This window comes from Rhinopithecus roxellana, chromosome 5 (genome assembly GCF_007565055.1).
Source record: "Rhinopithecus roxellana isolate Shanxi Qingling chromosome 5, ASM756505v1, whole genome shotgun sequence".
Lineage (NCBI taxonomy): Eukaryota > Metazoa > Chordata > Mammalia > Primates > Cercopithecidae > Rhinopithecus > Rhinopithecus roxellana.
In genome coordinates, this window is record NC_044553.1 from 87,239,930 (window position 1) to 87,267,806 (window position 27,877).

At 38.8% G+C, this 27,877-nt stretch overlaps 1 protein-coding gene across 7 annotated transcripts in view; it reads right to left on the reverse strand.

Moving 5' to 3' along the window:
- Positions 1–9,585: 9,585 nt before the first annotated feature.
- FUT8 (fucosyltransferase 8) overlaps positions 9,586–27,877 on the reverse strand; it is a 357,961-nt gene continuing 339,669 nt past the window's right edge. For 5 of the 7 annotated variants that reach the window (XM_030930688.1, XM_030930686.1, XM_030930687.1 and 2 more), the window contains 2 exons: positions 19,323–19,473; positions 10,459–11,586 (listed from right to left, as the gene is read on the reverse strand). In XM_030930688.1, coding sequence (XP_030786548.1) covers positions 11,269–11,586; positions 19,323–19,473 — 469 coding nt within the window. In that variant the 3' untranslated portion in view covers positions 10,459–11,268. Of the gene's footprint in view, positions 11,587–19,322; positions 19,474–27,877 lie in introns of all 7 variants that reach the window. The other 2 variants (XM_030930690.1, XM_030930692.1) reach the window with 1 other exon arrangement.

Genomic DNA, 27,877 nt, shown 5'->3' on the forward strand with positions numbered 1-27,877 from the left:
CCCAGCAAATGTTATTTTCTTCTGTGTGCCCTGAATTCCCACAGCCTCACAGCCAAGCCTAGGAGAGATGCCCTGGACCCAGCCCAGACTCTTCACTTCATCCTTATGTTGGGGCAGTGAAAGGAAATGCGCCTTTGGGATGCAAAGCAGATAGGAAGGCCAGGAGGAAATGGTCAAGATTCTCCCAACTAAAGACAAATGCCAATGCTTCTCATTCATTCAACCAAACTGCAGTGGGCACTTATAGTATACCAGGTGCTTGGGATATAAAGATGAATATAATATGGAACATTTCCCCAGGGAGCCAGATGTTAAGAGGGAATATGTAACCACAAGTGCTATGATGGGAGTAAGGACTTAATTTATGATATCTATGTATCCTGATTTCAAAGAATCTGCTTTATTGAGCAAACTGCTAAAAAGTACAGAGGAGAATAATGAATACTGTTTGGAAGAATCAGAGGAAGGCGTTTGAACAGGGTAACAACAATAATGAGGGCTAACATTTGCTAATGTTTACTGACACTAACACGCCAGGCACCAAGTAACCAAGTATTTTACATGTATTAACTTATTTAATCCTCATGACAGAAACATTATTATTCTCATTGCAAGGGTATTCATATTTATAAGAATAAGGTCACATAGTTTGAAGTGGCAGAGCCAGGATTTGAAGCCAGAGTCTGATTCTAGATCTCATATTCTTAATGTCTATGCCAAATTGCCTCTCTGTATGTTGAAGAATGAATCTTGTGGCCATTCTGAGATCTAAGGCCAATCCCGTCCCCCCTTTCCAAACCTCCAGAATGATTTAGAATAATAGAGATTGGATCATTCATCCAGTCACACCATGTTCATTTAAAAATCTACTCTATGCAAGGATATGTGAGATTCAGAACTGTAGGACTTGTTGGGGAAGGAGCAACCCACAACCCCTTACTACATCTATGAGTTCTGCTTTGTTGTAATTCTCCTTGGCTCTGGAGCCTAGAAACTGGGTTGTTAGGAGTTGGAGTGTCTGCTGGGCTGGTCTTTCCTACCTCTGCTCCTGGTGGGCAGGAATGGTGGAACCTAAGAGGTTCAAGAAATAAAGGGGCTCAAAGGTTTGGCAATCCAAAGGATCTTCCAAAATAAGGGGTTTCTCTCTCTCTTTCAAGGATGGAACAATTCTCCAAATGCAATTTAACGTGAAGCAGATAAAGAAGTGGAGTTGGGGATGTAGAGCACTATTCATTCAATGCTCATGTATCTTCTCCCATCTTCTCAGATGGTTCTCGCAGCCTCTTCAGGGGATGCAGTTTGAAAAATTCTGTCCTAGGAAGTGCGCTGACAAAAAGCATGATGGTGAACCCTCCTCAGCTCTACTGGCTGTTGAAGATAGGTAGCGTCTGCAGCAGGCAAGTGAGGTCAAAAAGCAAGGGAGTAATTAATCACTGTTGTCACTTGGAGGCTTTATGAGCATTTATATGACTCTTTGCCCTAATATGTGCTCTGAGTTGCTTGAAAAAGGAGAGAAATAGGCTCTGGGTTGGGATCAGGGAGAGGGGGGTCACGAAGGGTGGGTAAGGAAGGGGGTGTAGAAGAGTGGCAGATACAAGTAGAACAGATGACAAATATTTCCCCCTGTGGCAAATGCAGGAGAAGCCAAGGTTGAGTGGAAGAGAACTGAATCAAAGAAGAATCGGTCAGAGTGGACGATGCATTCACACTTGGTTTTATCCCGGATCATACCATTGTTAAACTCTGCTCACTAGAATGCCCTTTACGGGGTAGTGGAACAGCAGACTTTGGACCTTTTCCCGTTCTGTGTACCCCTCCCTAGAATGGGAGTCCAGCACTGCTTCTGTAGGTGACATTATGTGTTCAGATATTGCTTTATGCCAGGACTCAACTCCCATGGCAAAGTCCAAAATATTGAGGAAGTATTGTGGGCTGGTGGAGGCAGAGCTTGGGAGGAAAACTTCCTGGATCTGAATCTGGACTTTGCCACTTACAGTTTGTTTGACTTAGGCAAGTTATTTAGTCTCCCAGTTTCTTCCTCTATAAAATTAGAACAATACTAGTTTCTCCCTCATAGGGTTGTTGTGAGAATGAAATTAGTTAATACATAGACAGCACTTAAAACAGTGCCTAACATATAATGGCTATTCCAAAGATGCTAGTTTTTTATTATCATCATCTTCAGAGGTATTTAATTATAGCTCTGGATTCTCTAAAACATCAAATAACCACTGAGAGTCTCCTCCCATGTCTGAAATAGGTAGGCTGAAAACCTGGTTTGCAAGATTATGGGCAATTCAATACTGCACTTACAACAACAACAACAACAACAACAACAACAACAACAAAGGCTTATCTCAGTCACTTTATAGTCTATTATAGATTAATCAGTAGAAGACAGAAGATGGTTTTACTCCATGAAATCATTCGTGTATCTAGGCTCTTTCACTGCCTGGGAGCTTGGAGCTCTTCACTGATTTCCTACATACAAACTGGAGGCAAGTGAAGAGAGAATGCTTAAGAGGATCATTCAGAATAATGGTCATACTTGGAAGAGGCTTACATCAGTTCTGTCCACATTCTATTGGCCAGAACTTTAATTATGTGGCCTGACTACAAAATGCAACCCAGGTATGTGCTTAGCAAAAAGATGAGACTGTTTGGAGAGCACTAGGCCAGTCTTTGCCATATCCTTCAACATTCTGTTATACTTAATACAGATATTAATAAAAAAAGTTTATTGTGGAAAACATTGAACAAATACAAAACTAGAAAAAATAGTAACAAATCCCCACAACACATCACTCAGATTAAAAAGTTTTCATCTCACGGACCATCTTGTTTCATCTATACTTATACTCAATTTCTCCTCCCACTCATATTACTTTGAAGCAAATCTGAGACACTGCATCTTTAAATCTGTAATTATTTCAGCACAGTACATTCTCAACCACTTACTATGTGCCCGTCACTGTGCATGCACTAAGAATACAATAAGATAGGCTTTTTGTCTTTAAGGAGATGCAGCTGAGGAGCTTACAGACTACAGCTTATTGAGATATCAGACTGAATCGTAATGACAACAGAAAACAGAACTCTTCTCTTAAACACACACACACACACATACACACATCCTTGCAACAGCCAAAATGGCCATACTAATTAATAACCTTATTTTTCCTGACCTCCCTAATTCACTAATGAGCTTTCTTAAGCGTCTTCACTCTTTGAGTAGCGGCTCCTGGGAGAGCCATTTTAGCTTAGGAGCTCTATATCACAGAGGATGAGCTTACCTGTCAGTAGAGGAACCTGATAATGGAGCAGCTGCTGAGAGAGGCTGAGAGAGGCCCTTTCTGGTCTAGTCAGCTCCTGGGGCTTCTACTAAGCAACGACCTAAGGCTTTAATACTATCTTTTCTTGAAAGTGGGAGGGGTAAAATGGCCTCCAGGGGTTAAGAGGCAGCATCTTAATCAAAAAGAAACTGTTGACAGCTCTGCTGGCTCCAAGTTCTCTCTAATCAGAGCTCAGGACACCTTAATGGGTCACCAACCTTGCCTGAGATGTCCTGCCACATATCACCACCGGCACATCAGCCATTCAGCTAGCCAGACAAAGCAATGAAAAAAAATAACATCTGTATATTTCTTCTACTTCCTTCGGCATTCTCTACCCTGCAGAAGCCTGGAGTGAGTTTCAGATGCAAGTGGGCTTGGAAATTAGACAAGCCATAATTGGGTAAAACACAAGTAATACCAGACTTCATATTAAAACAATGTGCTTTCATGTACATAAATAACTCCAATGTCAAATTCAGCCACAGAATATTAACCTGCATCAGACAGTGGATTCTCTGAAGCACACACAGGGAAATTGTTTCTGCTCTGAGACGTATCTTGTTAAGCACAGAAGGTGCATAGAATCACACGTCGAGTTCCTCCTGCACTTAGGAGCTGGGAAAATGCTAGCTTAAGTAGCCATTTACTATAATTTAGTGTCTCTATGTAAACACAACTGGCTGAGCTGGGAAAGGACACTTTCAGGGCTCACCTTCCGATGGATGCAGGTAAGCAGAAGTCCGCAGGGAGAGTGTGACCAAGCAGATGACTCCAGAGCCCAGGGGCAGTCTGCTATCAACTCAAAGAATTTTCACGTGGCCCACCTGCCCACCTAGTTCCTGTTAAGGAACTAGATATGGGTAGAGTGAGATTGCTTTTGCAAAGCTGATAGCCTTTACAAAGCAATTTTATATCTGTTATTTCTCAAAATAACAACTAGAAGTTACCTCCATTTTAAAGGCAAGAAAAACTGAGGCCTAGGCACGTTATATAGTTTGCCCAAGATATCAGCAGGTCAGTTTCAGAGCCAGAAGCAGAACTTAAGTCTAAAAAAGTACAGTGTTCTTTTTAACAGATCACACCTATAGCGGTGAAACTCCTGCATGTGGTTGCACGGGGGAGTGCAATTCATACTGTAGACATTGATGATTTGTATATTTATTGAGCAATTTTCTGGCGGATGGCAGTAAGAGTTTTACTGAACTTGTTAAAAATGAATAGATTACAGTAACTGTCTTAGGAGCATCTTTATCCAATTTTCACAAAGGCACCATACAGATTAGCAGAGGCCCTACTATACTACCCCCACTATCAAATTTTTCTCTGATGACTGTCAGTGTTTTGTGACGTTGGGCCTTTGTGAATTATCAATTTGAATCTAAAAGACAGGACTACTTATAGCAGGGGTCAGCAATCATCTTTTGTAAAAGGCCAGACAGTAAATATTTCAGGCTTTGTAGGCCATACATTTAGGCTTTGTGGTAACTACTCAAGTGTGCTGTTGTAGCCCCCAAAGTGGCCACAGTCAATATGTAAGTGAATGGGTGTGGTTATGTTTCAATAAAACTTACAAAAACAAGCAGTGGGCACAGCTTCCCAATGACTGACTTATAGAATGCTGGTCATTTGAATTATTAAGAGGAGTTTCTTGAACGAGCATAGCTTGTTAGAACCTGTTGAGCTCAAAAGGTGTGAAGCCAAAACTTGAAATCAGAGCTGATTTCAAACCCCTTGTTCTTTAAACTCATCACCTGTAGGATGTTCTCATTCTTGGTGGTGTGACTCACCACTATGTGGCAATCAATTGTGCAGTATGTTTGTGAAGAAATTCCAGTGTTTTTGAATATCACTTAAAAAATAATGGAATAGACTAGATGGGACGCATCATGGTGGGTACTCATTCACACTTCTTTTGATTTCCTGAACAGTATGGGAAAGTCCGATCTGGTCCAGAGTGGGATATCGTCTCCACTCTCTGGCCTCTTAGGAGACGCTGACACCTCAGTTCTCTTGGCTTTTATGTCCACAAATCCCTCTTCTCTCAGTTGAGACAAAGCTGTGATTCTGTGAATGAAACTTTACTAGGAAACAAAGGTGGGAAAGAAAGCAAACAACAAAAGGAGTTTCTAAATATAAACAGGTGAGTTTGAACAGCCTGTTAATTAGGTCAGGAATTAAGTTACTGTATTTTTACTGAGGTTTAGAAAAAGACATAGTCAGCTGCTCTAGCAAAATGACCCTTGTTCCTCTTGCAATCAGATCCAGCCACCCAGGTTCCTAATCCAGACAGCTGCACCCTGGCACCACATATGACCTTGTTACAATCTCAGGCTCCACCATGACCTTCTTAGAAATTTAGGGCTGGAAGAGAACTTAGAAGTTATCTAACACTTGTTACACACCTGAGGTCCTCAAGGCCAAGTCTGAGAGGGGCCCAGCCTATGAGCTTCATAGCATATTGTTATGAATATGCTATGAATGGGCTATTCTGAGCCCAGGATGACAGCCAGATAAGCAGGTATTTCTAAGGAATTGGGACACGTGCAGCAACTGAACTTGAAAGCATTATGCAGCTGTTATCCTCTTACCAATCCTTTCCAGAGATATAATCTTAATTTTATTTTTAAAAAAATTTTAATGGATTATTTTCATAATGTTATTCAACCCAATGTACCAAAAATATATTTTACATTTTTTACACTATCTTTTATACTAACCAACCTGATGCATAACTTATATTTACAGCACATATCAATTTGCTTTAGATTAATTTTTATCTCAATAGCTTTTAGGGTACAGTGGTTTGTTACATGGATGAATTATATAGTGGCGAATTCTGAGATTTTAGTAGGCTCATCACCCAAGTAGTGTACATTGTACCTAATATGTAGTTTTTCATCCCTAGCCCCCCTCCCACCCTCCTCTTTCTGAGTCTCCAAAGTCCATTATACCACTCCATATGCCTTTCCGTACTAGTCGACAACTTGAAGAATCAGGAGACTAAAGTTATTCCCCTACATTTTTTCAGTGTAGGGGAATAACTTAGCTCCTACTTTTAAGTGAGACTATTATCGTTTTTGGTTTTCCGCTCCTGTGTTACTTCACTTACAATAATGACCTCCAGCCCCACTGAAGTTGCTGCAAAAGACATTTTGTTCCTTTTAATGGCTAAGTAGTATTCATGGTATATATATACCAAAACTTCTTTATCCACTCATTAGTCGATGGGCACTTAAGTTGGTTCCACATCTTTACAATTGTCAATTGTGAACTGCTATAAATGTATGTGTGCAAGTGTGTTTTTCATATAATGACTTCTTTTCCTTTGGGCGGATACCCAGTAGCGGGATTGCTGGATCGAATGGTAGATCCACTTTTAGCTAGAGATATAATCTTGAACTTAGAAAAGAGCTTTCCCAATGTAGTCCAGAGGTTATAAACTAATGGGCCATGGGCCCAAAGGAGCCACAGATATTTATTTGGACCCCTTAGTATTTTATATATCTTTTAATTAGTTGCTGATACTTCAAAATCTGAAGATTTTGCACAGAAAGATCCACCAGATTCTGCTTGTCTGGAAAAACATAAATATCTGTCCACATTATGTCCTCAGAACAAACAGCTGAGGCTGAGTAGAAGCTACTCCCTTGAGACATGTGAAACTGAACTAGTCAACCAAATTTGCAAACCCTGAATAAATCCAACCAATTCATTTCACTTACAAAGAAAATGAAGGTCTGAGAAAACTGGCCTGTCCCCATTTAATGACAATTATCAAAATCAGAAGCCAGATACTCTGAATTTCAGTCAGTGATCTTCAATGAGAACTGTTGCTTTTCCCCTAAAGAACCTGAAATACAGGGATATTACGTGCTTGTGGGCACTATGATGAGGAAAAACAAAACTGAAAACTGGGTCTTCTACTTCTGCACTCAATACGTTCCATTTCCTTACTGGGCCAGAAATTCTCATGCGAATCAATAGGGAGGTAAGACTAGCCAGGAACTCAAAGTCCAAATTTTCCAAGGCTTGTGATCCTGGAACAGCTCTTCCATGTGTCCATGAGAGAGATTGGTGCTAGGAACCAGGAAGTATAGAGGCAAATTCTTTTTGCTCCTTTCTGAGCAGTGCACTTTAAAAATTCTATACAGTCTGTATCTGACATAAATTAGGGTATTGTAGCCAAGTTCCCAATTTCACCAATCCTCAAGCCACATGTATTTCTGTACAGGCCTATGGAACCTACTGCACAGTCTCCTGAGAGCATAAACGAAGTATCGGGCAATTGGCTATGGCCAAAGGGGACCTGTGTTTTTCCCCTGAGAGATTTGCTCTCATTGAGGCAGAAGAGATACTTCTAGATGCACCATTTAGACCCCAACACTTTTCCTGCTCACTGAATGTGTAGTGACTGTATTCTCTCAGAACTGAATAATAAAGACAATAATCATTGTATGAGGTGGCTTTTAAAATGTGCTTTCTCTTTTAACTCTCAACTCCCTTAGAAGTTGGGGCTGTTCATCTTCTCAACTTTATGAAGAGGGAACCCAGTAAACAGGATTGGCTCTATATAGCAACAATAACAATAACCTAAAGCTTGGACAGAAAAGGAACTAGTCTCTTATTCATTTAGGTACAATGAAACCCTGGATTAGGGCTTTCACAACAGGCATGAATTCGTTTAAGTGCCCAGCTGAGCACTAAATCAGACTTGAGTGTAAGAACTAGGAAAGGCTTGGTGAGATCTTTCGTAATTGCTTTGTCATTAATAAGCAGGATTGTAACCCACATTCAATGAGCCCATGATAATAATTTAATTCCAGGCAAGTCTCTCAGAAATAGGTCTTTCAACAAGGAAAAGACCCAAATCCTAACCTCGCACTGGCCACTCAATTCAAAATCATGCAGGATTTTTTAAGTACCAGGGCTTTATGGAGAAATTACAATAGTGGTAAGAAAAATGTCAGCCTTCTCAACATGGCAACTTGTATAGAATGAATCACCATCATGTACATGATGATTTACCAAAACAAGTGGTTCTGAAAGGCTATTCAGACAGATGTGGTCAACAGTATTCATCAGCTGCCCTTCACAAGTGCAGGTTTAACAGTTTGGTTACTTCATCTTTTTACGTAAGGCTACTGGCTACTTGGCTATTGAGGCCAGAGTCTCAACAGGGGTTTCACAAGACTAAGCCTTTCCTCTCCCGGGCTGTTTTTTCATTTTAAGTTAATGGTGGAGTAAGCACCCCCTGAACCAATATTCCAATGAATAACAACTATAAACTCAATAAAATACAAAAAATACCATGAGGGTAGGAGACTGAACTACAAACAGAGGCAAATTCTGAAAAGAGGTTAAATTTTAAAGAAGGGAATGGCACAAGGTGAATTTCACATTGTATAGCTTTTGGGCTGAAAGAAAACTGCAGTCTTTCTGGTCTAAGAATCAGAGCAACCACAGCTGCTGGAAAGTGAGGGGAGAAATCTCAGAAGAAAGGGAGCCAAAGAAAAAGGACTACAAATTCTGTGCATAAATTCTATCCATCTCTCCGGCTGAGCCCTGAACTACACATGGCATAGACTCCAGCTACATGAATTGAGATTTTCAGCTGCTGCCCAAGACAGTTTACAATTTGAGTCCAACAAAGTTAAATGCCTGCTAACACAAGCAAAAAAATATATATATACACACACACACACACACATATGTATGTATATAGATATATCACAGCACTTTTCAGAGTAATATAACAGAATCTACAACATAAACGTTTACAATGTTCAGGACACAATGTAAATCACTCAATATATGAGAGACCTCCCCCCAAAATCTGACCATTCTGTAAAGATAAACAATGGAGACCAATTCTAAAATTATCCAGATGTCAAATTTACCAGAAAATAATTTTAAAGCGTAATTTAAACATGCTTGTAGTGAATAAAAAAACTCAGTAGAGAAATACAAATAATTAAGTAGAAATTCTAGAACTAAATGATAAAATGTCAAAAACTAAGTCTTCAACTCCCTTTGGGAAATATTCCTTAATTTATTTCCTTCATATCTCTGTTCTTTGGTCCTTTCACCCCTGGAACTGGGTCAACTTAGAAGGAAAAGAGACTAACTTAATTTACCTTTGGATCTTCTATAAGGGCACAAATCAGATCCACAGTTACTGATGTTCCAATGACATGTGACATGCGAGTTGCAAAATAACTCATAATCCGAATTACCTCCACTCAGTTGGAGATTGTTTCAAATGACTTTTATTTGTACCAAAACTAAATGGAAAATTGCTTGCTGACACTGTAGGAAGTTAATTTCCTTTTTCTTTGGGAGGTTTGACTTGAGAAAAGGAATTTAGTTAAATTTGGTGGTGAGATTTTTATATACAGTATTTTCATTTGGTGAAGATATGAAGGCCAGGACTAACAGTTTCTGCCTAGGATCCCTGATATTTAACATCAGGCCTGAAAGTCGTTCCTACAGAGATATTTTTCTTTTAGAATGGAGTAACTCCTGCCAGGCCTCTGTAGGAGGCAGGCTACATACAATAAGGAAGTGTTTTTATGAGGACAAAAGTGATGTTCAGAGACAAAACATCAAAGTCTTATTTTCTGAAGTGATTCTAACATGGAAGTATTTGGAAGAGATAATCCCAAGACTCAATCCATTGTGGGTCTCCCACTGGTCCCTCTTCTCCCTTGGTCACCAGGTTCTACATACTATGAGACATATACTTCAGAAACAGCCAGTTTCCCAATCCCTAAGACACCTGGTACTCTCAAAAGCAGGGCATGATAGGCCAGGGCAGAAATTGGTTCCTGGATAAAACAGGACCCTACTCACAAAAAGCGATAATAAATACATTAAGAAAGACTATCAAACAAACCTGTAATTGTTTTAGAAATGGAGGTGATAGCTTCTCTGGGAGCAAGGAGTTATGATTATTTCACTCAGTTAAAACAATGTCCAAAATAAGAGAAAGAAAGTTCCCAAAGAGTGTTCTTAGCAATTTTGTAATGAGTACCAATGAAAATTGGTTTTCAGTATTAAAATCGACCAATGTCTCTGAGTTAAGAATTAGTTACTATATCAGAAACAGGAAAAAAAACAAAGTAAATAAGCTGAAAAACTAAAAAGCTCCTCTTTTTATCACAGTTCTTCCATATAAGGCTGATCATCATAACATCCAATGACACAAAATTCTAGAAACTTTACAAAATTCCTTTTTAAAATTTATTTTTTGTTATCAAAGAGAATGTCCAGAAACATTGAGTACTAAAGAATTTGTTCATGACATTGTTTTACAAAATTTTCTAATGGAGAGTGAATATTTTATTTTCCGATGTATTCTTCACTTATTAATGATGAGGTCAATGAACTGATGCAATTATTAAAAAAAAAAAAAACCCAGATAACCTTATAAAGGAAAAAAACAAAAACAAAAACAAAAAACCAAACGTCCATTCTCATTCTGGAGTGAATGCAGTGGTCACAATACCACCACCAAATAAGAATCAACTTCCTCAGAGTAAGGAGCTGTTCAGGTCTTCTCAATAGTTCACATAGGTCTCTCAGATATAGGCACCATGTTTTAAGTCTCACACAAAATGTCTGTGTCACTTAAATTACACAATATGGCAGTGTTTGTCTTATGGGGACACATTGAAAGAAAGGGACAAAGTAGAAAACAACCTGTTTGCATGTTATATGTGAGTACATTATTGTACTGTGCATGGGTTTGAGGGCATTGCAGCCCTTGTTAAAGAGGAATTCCACCAATTGAAGCCTCTGTCAGTTTCCAGCTGCTCTTGGTGCTGAGGGTATCTACTCATATAACCTTATTTTGTTAGATCAGAGCCCTCTTCATCTACAGTTTGGCTCAAATGGCTTGAACTGAGTTTGGTTGTTTATCTCTTCCATCCGAGCTTTATTTCTCAGCCTCAGGATATGTGGGGTACTTGACCGTTTCTATCTTCTCTCGAACTTTGTAGGAGGGATATAGGCCCGTCCTTCCCAGTTTTCTGTTGACACCTTTAGAATAGCCATCCCAGTGATTTCCAGCCACACCAATGATATCACCAGGTTCCATGGGAATTTCATCCGCAGTTCGAGGTTGGTGAGCATAAATGGCAATTTGGTTGTGGGCATTCTGGCCCCCAAAATAGTAGATGTCATCTAAAGAATGGAAGTTTGCGGAGGCATCAGGATGTAGTGTTTGCATAATTTCATAAGCAACTCGACAGACCTTTGGAAAGAATTTTTAAAAAATTGTTAGTATATAAACATTCTCCTTTCCTTCACAGCAATCTAAAAGCCCTTGGCCAAAAGGATGGGGAGTAAGAAGTTGAAAAGTAGGTGGATTCTAGCCACAAGCTTTCAGTCCATTTGCTCTCAGAAGATGGTATATGTCATTCTTCATCTCTGTGTCTGGATCCTTTTTCAAATTAAAAAAAAAAAAACCCACGAAAGATTATTACAATTAAAATCTCTCTCTCTATAGTACAAAATAATTTAAGAATATGAATTAGTTAATTTTATCAAACATTTATTAAGAGCTACACACACAGTGGTCCAAGCTAGGCACTCATGATACCAAATTGAGTAAGACATAGTTTGTGCCCTTAAAGAATTTGAAGTTTAGGATTAGGATAAAAAAAAAACAACACAAATGCTGATGGTCCCTTTCCTTCATACACTGTTAATCAATCACACATTCTCATCTGCTAATTAGATAGTATTTTTAATTTTGCAGATAGGCAACTAAAACACAAGGAGATTAAGTGATTTGTGCAAATTTCAGTGACAGAATTTCAACTAGATATAGAACCAAAATAATAAAACCTTTGCTTTCAGATTTAGTACTTCAACAAAGGTTATACTGGCAATGTCATTTTACAATTGAGATCATTGGTAGAATACTGAGACTACAATAAAATAGGGATCAAAAAGATTTGGAACTTTTGAACTTCAAATTCAGCCAAAGGCTCATAGAAGGCAAGCAAAATTAAGAGGGACTCAGGAAAAGAAGAAACTAAATAATTAAAGCAGCTCCAATAATAGCAAACTACAATAACAATGATAGATGCTAATATTTACGGAGATTTTGCTGTCAGACATTGTTTTTAGATATTATCTAATGTAGTTAGATTCCTTTCAGCATCCCCATAAAATTCTATCATTATGTTCATTTTACAGATGTCAAAGTGAAGTTAAGGCATTGCTCAAGGTTATACTGGTAAGTGGTAGATTCAGGTTGGAACCCAGGCAGTCTGCATATGCTTGTAACCGCTATATGTATTTTCTCTTGTAAATCTTATTCTCCATGTTCATATTGTAACAGCAGAAAGATATAGCATAAGACCAAAGATAGCCTTGGGTAAACCTGACAGTCTTCTTTTCAGGGTGTCTTCACCCACTCTTCAGTCATCCCTAGCCAGGAATGCAGGACCTTGTGTTACTCTTAGGATGACCACAACCTCTACTGTGACAATATGCCGTGATGTGTTTCCTCCTCTCCACTCTTAAATGTCTTACTCTCATAAAAACAATATTGCACCCCGTCCCACACCCTTAGAGACCTGTTTCTTCTGGGTATAATCCTAATAATTAGTGTATGTTTTGCTATCAAGAGTTGTTCATGTGTTAACCTTGATGGATAATGCAATTGTTTTATTAAAACAAAGAAATAACTATTATAATAATAGCAGAGATTTCAGACACTGAGGTGGCCCATTATAAAAATGACAAATGTGACTGTAGGCCTCTGCAAGCATACCAGTGCCACACAGGTGTGGCCCTTTATTTTTCTGGTAAGAATGACCATTAAGGACAGCAGCTGAGCTTAACGAGCACTAATTATGTCCCAGGCAGTGTTATAATAGTGTGCTCTTCCCTCACCTTGTCTCAACTCATTTAACTATTATGACAAACCTGTGAAGTACTATTATTATTCATTATTTTACAGATGAAGAAGCTAAGCCACAGAAAGATTAAATTTCAAAAAATAAAAATAAAAACAAAAAGGAACTAGTTAATGGCAGAGCCGCAGTTAGAACTCTTTCAGGCTCTTGAGTATATATTCCCTTAGCATAAACATCTACAACAATGCCTGCCACATAGTAGGTGCTCAATGAGTATCTGTTGAATGAATATTGCTCCAGGCATAATACCAGGCCAGTAATGGAGAGGCAAGTCCATGGGTGATATTTAACCCTTAAGATCCATATATAACATTAAGAGGAAGTAATTTTAAAACTGTCTATATCAACCATGGGGCAATTTACTGCAAAAGGCTAAAAAGATTACTATAGTGTTAACGTTTGCATTTAGTCACTCTATGCTTCTTCTCTTCTTTCCTTACCTACCACGTGGTTTACAAGTTCAAATCACATGGCAGGTAAATGAAGGCTTGTAGCTGATGTCCATACTCAGGTTTGATGCTTGACAGGTGGCATGACTGAGAGCAGTCCATGGTTTGCAAAGCAGTGGCAGGCTACATGTAGTATGTTTAACTTTATTCTGTGTTGATATGGCACTGCATCATTTTTAGTACATCGTAAAGCACACAGTAATGGGTAACAGCAAAAATCCTGCCAAAGGATAAAACAGATATGACTGTATTAAAAAAAAATTTAAAAAGAGGGAGGAATCCATTAGTCTGAATTTCATCCCTTAGAAGTAGCCTGAGTTTACATAAGCCTCCAAAGCTTTCTCAGAGTAGATGCGATCTTATTTTTGTCAAAACAGATAAGGGCAGGAGGATCTCCTAGTGTGAGAAGTTGGAAGTGGCTGAGAGATCTGTGCACTTTTCCTGTAAACTGCTTTGTTTTACTACACAATAAGAGAATAAGAACCAGGTCTTTTATTTGTTGTGAGAAATGCCAGAAGGATTAATGCAGTAACAGCTGCACTGTACAGCACTCAGCATTGTAAGCTAGATAGAGCCCCTGTGGATGCAAATACTTTTCTTGTCTTCTGCTCTGGGAAGCAGTCACAGAGTTCACAACTTGGGATTTCACCCTGTTCTTTCCTCCATGGTACTCTCAACAGGTATCCACTGTTGTTTCATGAGCCACATCTCAATGGAAATTCCAATCCAGAGCCTTCTGTCTGGAATAGTTAACGTAGTTTTCGGTTTTGCCCTCTGGGCTTCCAAAATCTGATTCAAAGTGTAGTAAGAGGAGTTGAGTTGCATGCAGACTTGGAATGAGACCACAGAGAGGCTCATAAGAGTATTGTAATAACTGCCATAAAGGGAGGTGTCATGGGGGAAAAAAAGTGATTTTGTATTATGATGATTTTCAATGGCTGCAACTACTGAGTAACGTTCACTGCTCTTTAAACAATGTCTTTAACAATGTTAGTCTTTAAAGTGAGCATCTGCAACCATTTTTGTAAGTCAGATTTCAGAAAAATAAAAATTGATCCCAGAACCTGATAAGCAATATTTTCAGAAAATCTTTCTGATACTGTGCCTATCTACAGCTAGGCTGTCAACTGCTGTTATTCTCGAACTATAAATTCTTTGTTTCAGATTTAAGATTCAAATAAGAAAATAAGTGACAAATGACATGCTTTGCACATAGGCAATTTCCAGTAACACAGAATAGGATTAATGCATTTGGTAGAATGTTTTAGAATGTGGTTGCATAGCTTTCAAAATTCACTTGATGCACTTGAAAAAATGCTAATACTGCCTGCAACTTTCATATTAAATCCTGAGGACTGTGCTATTCAATTTATGAGGCTTTTAGGACAAACTTGGCTTTGAGAAACAGATCTGATGAAGGAATTCAGAAAGCTAAGAGCAATAATCGTAACAAAATTAGAGAGCAGAGCCACAGTGTTGGCTTTTAAAAACTTTTCACTGAAGAAGAGAGAATTCCCCTACCTCACTTAAGGATATAAAAGAAAGATTAGAAGCCTGAGACTGAGGGAGATGGGTATAAAAACTTCTGAGAAATCTCGATTAAGGTGACATGACATTTTTGCCTGCAGTTTTCCAAACATGTAGCCTTGCATTTTTCCTTCTAGTATGGGATTTCATTCCTGCAGTATTGTCTACAATAGCTCATGGTCAACAGGTCAACTCTTTCCCACTACTGTTACATGGTATTCCTCAAAGAATAGTGTATAGGAGACAGAAAGTTTACATGAGTAAAACTTAAAGACTGTCAAATAATTATGAAGGAGATATTAAACTTGTATCACTTCCTAACATCTCCTGGCACATGAAATAATCATCGAAGAAAGTTGAGAGTTGGTTATTCATGTTTTTATTCTGGGCTGAACATATTTTCAATGTTTATCTTTTGTCACTCTTCTGGATGTATGGCTTTAGTCTTCCTCCATTTTCCAGAATGCTTATGACATATATAGGAAAGTCTGAAAATTAATTTCACTAAGGTCAACACACACACATTTACTTGAAATACTAGGTCTTCACTCAACTTTTGGGAATGAAGAACTTTTGTTTCTGAAAAATCACATCATATGGCAATATTCTCTTTCAATAGGTTAAACAAAATGAAGCTGAGGTGGTACACTGGCCCAGAGAAATGTACATGCTGAATGTTAACAGTTCCTCTTGTTTACGGACCCTAAGCATTACCCATGACCACAAGTAGAGCTAATGGAGTCCTTGAAGAGCTCGTTTCATGCTCCTTCTAAAATGTGAGAGCATTTGAAATGAAAGCCACGTGAAATGAAGAAAGCCATGTCTGAAATGAAGCCATGTGAAAAACAGCTGCAAAATAAATGCCATAAAGTCTAACAGGCAGAGATATTCCTGTAAGTATTCATATATATAATAATAGCAGCTAATGTGTTTAATACTGTATTGCTAGGTACTATTCACAGTGCTTTACTTTTTATAACTCCTTAATCCTCACAAAAACTCTATACTATAGGTACTATTATTTTTTCACATGTAGAAAAATAAACCAGTTAAGAGATAGGCTAAGTAATTTGTTCAAGGACACACAGCCACTAATTGCTCAAAGTTGGATTCAAATACAGATATCCTGACTCTATACCACAGGTTGTCTCTTTCTTGTTCTGTGATCAGTGGTCAATGGTTTGGCATTTTATCCCATCAGTGACTTTTTCTCACCCTCTATTGGCAATGACGACAAGATATTTCTAGGGCATTTTCAAACAATTCCAATTTTGGTTTATGGTAAGGGAATCTATATAATAATCCTGCAAACAATTTCATTCACACTACAAAAACATTAAACTTTACTAAATACTTCTTTACTAAAAATATTTGAAAAAAATCCTGAGGTGCAAGTAAGCCCAAAGATTTATCACTGAATATGGAATTATTCTATAATTTCAAATGCTACAGTGGTTAGTCATCAAATAAGGTACATGATAAGGAGGTAATCACATTAGGCAAAATGCTACTCACTATAAAAATGGAAGGTATTTTTACTGTTAAACTTATATTATGAACCCTAACATAAAATATTTTGAGTTATTCAAGTCTATTTTGGGTTATGAAATATTATTTTAATTTTGCTTAGGTTCAAATGAGTGAAATTATTTTGGGCAAACTTTGACTGCCAAGAGTTTTTAGGAACAACATGATATATAAGTATGAGCCTTATTCCTTTGGATACAAAAAGTCTTCTCAGCATCACTCCTACTTCATATGAATTGCTTCTCTGAACCCAAGGTCTGAATACACTGAGGTCGACATTATGCATAAAACTAAACAAAGTAATAGAACAATATTCTCCTCAAGCCTAGACAGAATTCTACCATCATTAAGTGACAGAGATCCTGATTTCTAGGTCAAAATTGGAGTTATGAGGATCCAAAATTCTAAAGTACAACTTCAAAAAGGAAAAAAAAGAGTAAAGAAAAAAATTTTCTATTCCAGAATAAGCCTAATGGTATTACTAAGGAGGGCTGGAAGAAGATAAGCAAAACATGAGTACAACCCTGTAAGTCTCAGTGCCTGTCTACATGTGAGGTTGGTAAACATTTAGACATGTGTAAATTTATTTAATTTTAGAATCTTGTGACTAGAACAGTGACTCTCAACCAGGGCAATTTTGTTCCACAGGGGATATCTGGCAATATCTGGACACATTTTTGGTTGTCATAATTTGAAGTGAGGGTCTTACTGGCCAGGGAGGCTGCTAAATATCCTACAATGCACAATATGGCTCCTCACAACAAAGAATTATCGGGTCTAAAATAGTGCCTTGGTTGAGAAACCTGGACTAGAGGAGGTGACTTCAGGCAGCCTAAAATCCAGGCCTACAGAGAAGGTGGCATACCTGGGGAAGTGACTCTTGATTCACTCATTCTAACAATAAGCATCAAGAATGTTTGGAGGTTGTTACCAGTTACATGTACCTGTTGATCAGGCAGATGCATAGTCAAGAATCTCAAAAACAGTTGGAAGGAACCAAGAAGTTATAAACCTTGCCCCTTTCTTGCAATAAGAATGGAAATAGGCCGGGCGCGGTGGCTCAAGCCTGTAATCCCAGCACTTTGGGAGGCCGAGACGGGCGGATCACGAGGTCAGGAGATCGAGACCATCCTGGCTAACACAGTGAAACCCCGTCTCTACTAAAAATACAAAAACTAGCCGGGCGAGGTGGCGGGCGCCTGTAGTCCCAGCTACTCGGGAGGCTGAGGCGGGAGAATGGCGCAAACCCGGGAGGCGGAGCTTGCAGTGAGCTGAGATCGGGCCACTGCACTCCAGTCCGGGCGACAGAGCGAGACTCCGCCTCAAAAAAAAAAAAAAAAAAGAATGGAAATAAGAGTTTCTTAAAGATAGGATCCGTGCCCCAATTAGGGAGAAACATCAATAGTGGATGCCTTCATGGGAACTTGAAGACATTTTCCCTTCTGATTAAGATTGCTGCTGTGTGTTCTGTGCAGCTATCTTTGGGTAGTAAGTTGTATTCTTATTCCATATTAAAGGAATCTGTAACCTTTGCCTGGCTAGGTATCTTTCCAAAAATAGTTTCGCCATCCCCTGACGATGTATATTGTCATATAATAAGAAAGTATCCATTTCCTTTTACTCTCCGAAGTATACTCTCGTAAAAATGATATGGCTTTCCTTTTTTCACATTTTCTTTTCTCTGCTTCTTCTCGACATTTAAGCATACATTTATCTTATACCAATTTGTATGTTCTGTTAATTATTCTCTAGTTATTTTATGTGTGTATTTTGCTTATTAGATTCTGGACCAGGGCAAGAACTGTATCTTCAATCTCCTTTGAAATCTCCTCTGCATCTAGTATAATTTTGAGCATAACAGCTGGTTGAATGAACTAACCAATAATACGTGCATAAATGAGAGAACAGAATAAAATCCACTATAATTATCCTGATATTCCACAGGGCATATAAAGCTGGTTGGACCCTCATAAAAACACATATACCACACCCATAAAATATAATCATCTGCAACAATTAAATTCAAACAATGATTGTGATACTGTGTTTCTTAAATTTAACATACAGTTTCTCACTTAGTAGAAATGTAGTAGAACTTGAAAGGGAATTACATTTACTCTCTTTTCTATAAGGCAATCAAGTGAGGCAAAATTTACAACATTTAAGCCTTTCAGTATCAGTGCACTAATGTGTAGACATGGATGGATTCTGGTTACATATTGACTATATGCAAAATTAGAAAGTATTAAGTAAGCTTAATTACTTGTTGTTTCTGTTAAATGCTATGAACAAGCCAAATACTTTAAACAACTCCAGTAACTGGCTTCAGTGGAGATGTAGTCAGCCATTACTTGCAAACTAAATATTCAGTGCACGTGAATGGCTATTTTACGGGATCTTTTCATTCTTTCACAAAAGGGATCATTACTGAGTATCAGAAAAATTGCACCTGAGTCACAATAATGAACATTAACAATACACAGACACACAAATAATTTTTCTGACTCCTATACAACCAAAAAGTATTGGTTATTTTAAAATGCCCTACTGACACTTACCTGGGATGAAAAAGTACACACTAGGAAGTCTGCCTGAGAAAGAAAATGTATATCCAGGATTACTCCACGAAGTGAATTTTCTGTATATCGATTGTGCAGTCCAGCTGACCAGGAAATAGAGTTATCACTAATAAATTCATAATTGGGGTACCTGAAAAAATAAATTAATTTATAGATGGTCATAGATATCACAGTATCCTATCAGAAGGTAGACTTGCTGCTTGGACTAAGAGCTTTCTAACAGAAAGGAGACCTTTAATTATGGCATTTTAACAGTGTAGTTGATGAGACATCTTTGAAGTCCATCAGTGGGGCAGAAACCATTCTGGAATGCCCTGTATATTAAACTTTTTGGCATATCATATAAAACACACATACATACATCAAAATGTCCTTTATCAATTCATGAAATAGTCAAAAATTAAAGTCTCCTTTTTCTTTTTGTAATGAGTGACTTTTAAGAGTTTATTCAAACTTCTTTCATATTTGGTCACTGAGCTTTTCCTTTGGAATATAAATGCTGTGATAAAACCTCATTCAAATTTTTAATTTAGAATTTTTGATCATTCAGATTTGGATTAGACTTTGTAAATGTCTTCTTCATTGACATTACAAGTTAATAATAAAAAGAAGTTAAGAGACGAATATTTTAAAAATTTGTGAGAACTAACGGTCTCCCTTAACCTGCATCCTTCTTGAAGAATCATCTACTCTTACCTAATAACAGTAATAGCCCATTCTAATATTTATGGAAGCAAATTCCATAGATGCCCACCACGTCATATTTTGGTAGTCTTGCTAGAGATACAGTATGTGTTTAAAAGTATTCATACAGGATGTCTTTTGAAGAGAATCTGGAATATAATAGAGGAGGAATAAATATTTTCTGGAGGAATAATAGTTCCTATATAGAAACCCTGAAGCATCAGGAGTCAGTTTACATGTTTGTCTTTCAAACAGTATTCCAAAAAAGGTTAGGACCATGAGTTTTTTTTTCTCTGCATCACAGCATCTAGCACTCCACACAATGCTGTGTGAATAAATACACGAACAAGTGAGTGCTACCTATGCCTGGGACTTTCCCTAATCCCCTAAGAGCTGTTTCAGTTTCTCTTCATTTCACGGCCACCAAGGAGCTTTCCCTCATTGCCTCTGTAATAATGATTGTAAAGGCAAAGTCTCTGAGCACTGTTTCAGACTGCTATTCAGTGTTCAAATCCATTTGGCCTCATTATTTTTGACAGTTGCCCTCTTTAGCTCAAAATCAAGGAGATGAAGAAAATGTCACATTTGTTCTGAAAAGAAAACAACCAGAAATAGTTTTAATGTGATTCTTGTGAAGCTGCATACCCAGGCATGGAGCAGAAACAACAAAGAAATATGAAATGCTAGAGGGAGAAAGAAAGGGGGGAACTGATAAAACCAGTACAGGTTTTATCCTTGAATAAAGACTAACTTTGTCAGCATGGTTTGGATGTTCAGTGAAACAAAGGAGTGATCAATTTACCAAGAAGTAACACTAACATTAATGGTCTTCCTAACTAAAAGAGCCCTCTCTGGAACCAAATCAAAAGGGTACCTAAGGCTGGGTGTGGTGGCTCATCCCTATAATCCCAGAACTTTGGGAGGCTGAGGCAGGCAGACTGCTTGAGCTCAGAAGTTTGAGACCAGCCTGGGCAACACAGTGAAACCCCACCACTATTAAAATAAAAAAATTAAAAACAACAAAAAAAGGTACCTAAGTTCCTCAGGCCCATCTCTACATGCAAAAGAATTCTCAGGCCTATCTCTATGGCTTCATAAACGATACCTAAGTGTAAAACGAAACAAAACACACACAAACAAAACAGTAAATAATGGAAGAAGGAAACTTTACACATTTCATAATGAGCATGAAACTTTTTGCACAAACATGCTTCTTGTCTTTCGCCCTCAACTATGTCAGTGGAGGAATTCTTCTACCTTGAGGTTTTAGATTCTAGGAATTTTTTTTTCTTTTTCTACTGTATAAAAATTTATTTTTGTATCATCCATGAAGGACTAGCTTCCAGTTATAAACTAATATCTGGTGTTGTTTTCTGAAGTCCTTCCCTTGACTGAGGAAGATACTTCTCTTTGTGACTTCACCGTACCTGGTACGTAAACTCCTTCAGGAGACTTATCTAACTATACTGTAATTATGTGTTACATGTATATTGTCTACCTGTTGGTTACTCCCTGAGATAAGGAGCCACACATTATATTTTGACTTTGTATTCCTAGTGCTCTGTGCTGTGTCCAGCATATTATAGAGTTCAACAAAACAGTGAACAAATATACCACTCATTGCTGATTCTTCATTTCACAGGGCAACCAAATACTTTACAAAAAACTTTTAACAAATGACAAGAACATTTCAATGTATCTACTTTTAGAAAGAACTCATCCAGCATTTTAAAAATAAAGAATAAACTCAATTTGTAAATATTTTACCTGGGAGACTTTTAAAGGCTTGTTTTTCTTCCTGGTTTAACCCCATCCCTAATCTCCACAATCTTAGAATGCAATATTGGGTAGCCAACTTTAATAGTTCTTATTTCTTTGACTGTCAATGATTCTGTGATTCAAACACTGTAATACTGAACTACTAAAGAGATCGCCACAATAGCAATGGCTGCCACAGTCACTGGGATGCTGGTGGTAAAATCTTGTGGATGAACTCAATTTTTTTTTTTTTTTTGAGATGGAGTCTCACTCTGTTGCCCAGACTGGAGTACAGTGGCACCATCTTGGCTCACTGCAACCTCTGCCTCCTGGGTTCACACTATTCTCCTGCCTCAGCCTCCTGAGTAGCTGGGACCACAGGCGCCCACCACCATGCCTGGCTAATTTTTTGTATTTTTAGTAGAGACGGGGTTTTACCGTGTTAGCCAGGATGGTCTCGACCTCCTGACCTAGTGATCCGCCCACCTCGGCCTCCCAAAGTGCTGGGATTACAGGCATGAGCCACTGCGCCCGGCCAAACTCAATCTTAACATGGAGAAATCTGAAGTGTAATACCAAGCCACAAAGCATTAACTAAGCATCTTCACACAGAAGCTATATGCATAAAGCTAATTTTAACCCCGTTTCAAAGAATGAGCAACACAGAAAATGGATTCTCCTCTGACTGTGTGAACACTATACATCATTTAAGTTTAATTTTTCATCTCTTCACCCTCTTGAAGCAGAAAAGTCTAACAATGATTACCTTGCACACTATGTACTTTGTTAATGGATTAATTCATGCTTTTGGTCTCCTAAAACAATGGCAGAAGTTTTATGATTTGCTTAGGTATCAAAACCAATCCTGAGTGGTTTAAAGTAGAATTAAATCAGAGTAGAAAAACATTTAAGTGAAAGAGTAAAGAAAAAACCCCATCATTTAAATCCCCAAGAAATGACTCAAGTCGAAAATAAAAATAAAAGGAATTACAAAGAGAAAAAAATTATACGTAAAAGGCTACTAGTAACAGAATATGGAGAAAATTGCTGCCTGGACTACCACTGGGAGGGGAGTTACAGCTGTTGGCTACAAGGAGGAAATTCTGGTTTTACTATTCGTGCAGTTCAAGTAGATACTGCCAACTGTACGATAAGGGTTGTTTGGTATAAAACTGTCATGCTATGCTATGGATCAAAGCTGTAAAATGTTTATATCTAGTCGAGTGTGGTGGCATGTGCCTGTAGTCCCAACTACTCAGGTGGCTGAGGTGGGAGGATCATTGAGCCCAGGAGGTCAAGGCTGCAGTGAGCTGAGATTGCGCTACTGCACTCCAACCTGGACCCTGTATTTAAAAAAAAAAAAAAAAAGTTTATATCCTTGCATCTAAATACTTCCAGGTCCAGAAATCTAAGGAAATAATGTGGATAATTTTAGGCACATGTCATAGCATTACTTATAAGAATGAAACATTGGAAATAACCTGACTGCCGAATATTCGGAGAATGGTTGGTCAAATAAGCAATGACATATCCGTACAATGTATATGTATGTAGTCATTAAAAAAGATGTGGCTGGGCGCAGTGGCTCATGCCTATAATCCAGCATTTTGGGAGGCCGAGGTGGGCAGATTACCTGAGGTTGGGAATTCGAGACCAGCCTGACCAACATGGAGAAACCTCGTCTCTACTAAAAATACAAAATTAGCCAGGAGTGGTGCCACATCCCTGTAATTCCAGCTACTAAGGAGGCTAAAGCAGGAGAATCGCTTGCATTTGGAAGGCAGATATTTCAGTGAGCCAAAATCGCGCCATGGCACTCCAGCCTGGACAAGAGTGAAACTCTGTCTCAAAAAAAAAAAAAGATATTTAGGCTGGGCATGGTGGCTCACGTCAGTAATCCCAGCACTTTGAAGGACAAGGCGGGAGGACTGCTTGAGCCCAGGAGGTCGAGACCAGCCTCAGCAACATGCGATCCTGTCTCTACCCACAAAAAATTAGCTGGGCATGATGACACATGCCAATGGTCCCAGCTACTCGGGAAGCTGAGGAAGGAGGATCTCTTGAGCCCAGGAGGTTGAGGCTGCAGTGAGCCACGCTTGCACCAATGCACTCCAGCCTGGGTGACAAAGCAAAAAAAAAAAAAAAAAAAAAGATGTTTACAATGACTGTTTTAGCAACCTGGGAGAATGGATCTATTGCTGTATTGTGTAAAGGGTTTATATTATAAAGAATTCAATCAACTACAGTAATGCTCCAGTTAACAACGAGGATATGTTCTGAGAAATACATCATTAGGCAATGTTATCATCACGCCAACATCATAGTGTATTTACAAAAACCTGGATGGCATAGCCAACTACACCACACCTAAGCTATACATATACCCACCTAGAATATATGGAATGCTTATTGCTCCCAGGCTACAAACCTGTACAGCATGTTATTATATTGAATACTGAGGGTAGAAAAGGTACAGTAAAAGTACAGTTTTATAATCTATGGGACCACCATCACACAGGTGCTTCATCACTGACTGAAATGTTATGTGGTACATGACTGTATTAAAAAATGAGACTACATAAATGGGATTGAGCATAATACTTTTTCCTTGCTTTGGTAATGATATGGTTTGGCTGGATCCCCAAACCTTGCCCAGTGCTGTTCTCACGATAGTGAATAAGTCTTATGAGATTTGATGGTTTTAAAAATGGGAGTTTCCCTGCACAAGCTCTCTTCTCTTGTCTGCCATCATGTAAGTCATGCCTTTCACCTTCCATCATGATTGTGAGGCCTCCCCAGCTCTGTGGAACTGTAAGTCCATTAAACCTCTTTCTTTTGTAAATTGCCCAGTCTCGCCTATGTCTTAATTAGCAGTGTGAAAATGGACTAATATGGTAAATTGGTACAAGAAGTGGAGCGCTGCTGAAAAGATACCTGAAAATGTGGAAGTGACTTTGGAATTGGGTAACAGGCAGAGTGTGGAACAGTCTGGAGGGCTCAGAAGAAGACAGGAAAATGTGGGAAAGTTTGGAACTTCCTAGAGACTTGTTGAATGGCTTTGTCCAAAATGCTGATAGTGATATGGACAATAAAGTCCAGCTGAGGTGGTCTCAGATGGAGATGAGGAACCGGAACAAAGGTGACTCTTGTTATGTTTTAGCAAAAAGACTGGCAGCATTTTGTCCCTGCCCTAGAGATCTGTGGAACTTTGAACTTGACAGAGATGATTTAGGGTATCTGGATTATAGGTATCTAAGCAGCAAAGATTTCAAGAGGTGACTTGGGTGCTGCTAAAGGCATTCAGTTTTATAAGGGGGGCACAGCATAAAAGTTTGGAAAATTTGCAGCCTGACAATGTGATAGAAAAGAAAATCCCATTTTCTGAGGAGAAATTCAAGCCAGCTGCAGAAACTTGCACAATCCTGAGGAGCCTAGTGTTAATCACCAATACAACGAGGAAAATGTCTCCAGGGCATGTCAGAGACCTTTGCAGCAGCCCCTCACATCAGAGGCCCGGAGGTTTAGGAGGAAAAAATGATTCTGTGGGCTGGGCCCAGGGTCCCTCTGCTGTGTTCAGTCTAGGGACCTGGTACCCTGCATCCCAGCTGCTTCTGTCATGATAAAAAGGGGCTAAAGTACAGCTCAGGCTATTGCTTCAGAGGGTGGAAGCCCCAAGCCTTGGTAGCTTCCATGTGGTGTTGGGCCTGTGGGTGTACAGAAGTCAGGAATTGAGGTTTGGGAATCTCTGCCTAGATTTCAGATGATGTATAAAAACACCTGGATGCCCATGCAGAAGTTTGCTACAGGAATGGGGCTCTCATGGAGAACCTCTGCTAGGGCAGTGCAGAAGCAAAATGTGGGGTCAGAGCCCCCACACAGAGTCCCCACTGGGGCACCACCTAGTGGAGCTGTCAGAAGAGGGCCACCGTCCTCCAGACCCCAGAATGGTAAATCCACCAACAGCTTGCACCATGCACCTGGAAAAGCCACAGACACTTAGTGTCAGCACATGAAAGCAGCGAGGAAGGGGGGTTATACACTGCAAAGCCATAGGGGTGGAATTGCCCAAGGCCAAAGGAGCACACCTCTTGCATCAGTGTGACCTGTATGTGAGACATGGAGTCAAAGGAGATCATTTTGCAGCTTTAAGATTTGACTGCCCCACTGGATTTCGGAATTGCATGGGGCCTGTAGCCTCTTTGTTTTGGCCAATTTCTCTCTTTTGGAATGGGTGTATTTATCCAGTGCCTGTATCCCCACTGTATACAGGAAGTAACTAACTTGCTTTTGATTTTATAGGCTCATAGGTGGAAGGGACTTGCCTTGTCTTGGATAAGACCTTGGACTGCGGACTTTTGAGTTAATGCTTAAATGAGTTAAGACTTTGGGGGACTGTTGGAAAAGCATGACTGGTTTTGAAATGTGAGGACATGAGATTTGGGAGTGGCCAGGGGTAGAATGATATGGTTTGGCTGTGTCTCCACCCAAATCTCATCTTGAATTCTCAGGTGTTGTGGGAGGGACCCAGTGGGAGGTAACTGAATCATGGGGGCAAATCTTTCCCCTGGTGTTCCCGTGATAGTGAATAGTCTCACAAGATCTAATGGTTTTAAAAATGGGAGTTTCCCTGCACAAGCTCTCTTCTCTTGTCTGCTGCCATGTTAGACATGCCTTTCACCTTCTACCATGATTGTGAGCGCCCTCCCGCCCCACCAGGGATGTAGAACTATAAGTCCGTTAAACCTCTTCCTTTTGTAAATAGCCCATTCTGGGGCATGTCTTTATCAGCAGCATGAAAATGAATAGGGTATTTACCAACTTGCATATTTTTAAGTGAGCATGAATTAATCTGCTCATCAAGAAAACAAGCAAAAATGCTTGTGATGCATTCAAGAACAAGTGAAAGAGTAGACAAAATTAGTATCTTTTTCTTCAACCAAGCTACAAAGTCAGTTTGGTGTTTTAAATTGAAGAAACATGGCAAACCATACTTTTTTTAAAATTGTGTTTTGTACCCAAATGTTCATTTAATCTCTCTTACATTAACTCACTCATATACTTGGCTGATTAATTATTTGCCCTTTGTTTACATATATACATAGTGTGTGTGTGTGTGTGTGCGCGCGCACGCACACGCATGCATGCATGTGTATGGTAGTGTGTGTACGTGCTCAAGAGAGGGAGCCTTGAATAAAAAAGGCAATTTGCTTCAGGTTCATTTGGATTCTTCAGAGATAGAAAGAGGATTTAAATTATTATCTAATGACTTAGATTAATACCTGCATTACAGTCCTCATTCTAAATGTATTTATTTTCCTCACTCCCATTTGAAACATGGGGAACAATAAATACATTAATTAAATAGCCAAAAAGCTTAAATGATTAACTGTTAATGTTTCCAAACTGATGGGATTGAAATCAACACTATTTAATATTTACTGGGCATTTAACTACAGCTAGGTATTATATCCAAAGCACTTATAATCTAGTGAAGGAGACAGAAGTAAGCAAGTGCTAAACACTACAACAGAAGACTGCACAGAGTCGGGGACACAGGCCAGTCCAGGGTTCAGGGATGAGATAGTATCGGAGCAGAACTAAGACTAGAATTTTCTTCTCCTTAATTTCCTACTTTCACATACATTTAATACATCCTTCATTTATTGATAGTAAATAAAGACCAACTCCAGGTTTACCCAGATCCTATAAGAAGTATCCAATTAGGATTTGTGCTTTATCTGTGTGTTTTCATAATACCTCATGTTAACCCTGTAATAGTGTTACTCACACTGTAGGGTAATTGTTTATTCCCCTATTAGATTTGGGAATTCCTTGACAGCAGTGAATATCTTGTTTATCATGAAATCCCCAGCACCCAGCACAGTGCCTGAAATACAGGCAAGCTCAAAAAATAATTGTTACTGTTCCATACATACTAGTAGTCTTTATTCCTCAACTTACAAAACTTACTTTTTGATTTCTTACCTTTCTTTAGTATAACTTTCAAATTCCAGAAATTATTATAAGACAAAACTCTACATATGTGTTCAGTTGCCTGTAATTGTTAATAAAGACAGTGAAATCAAAATGGT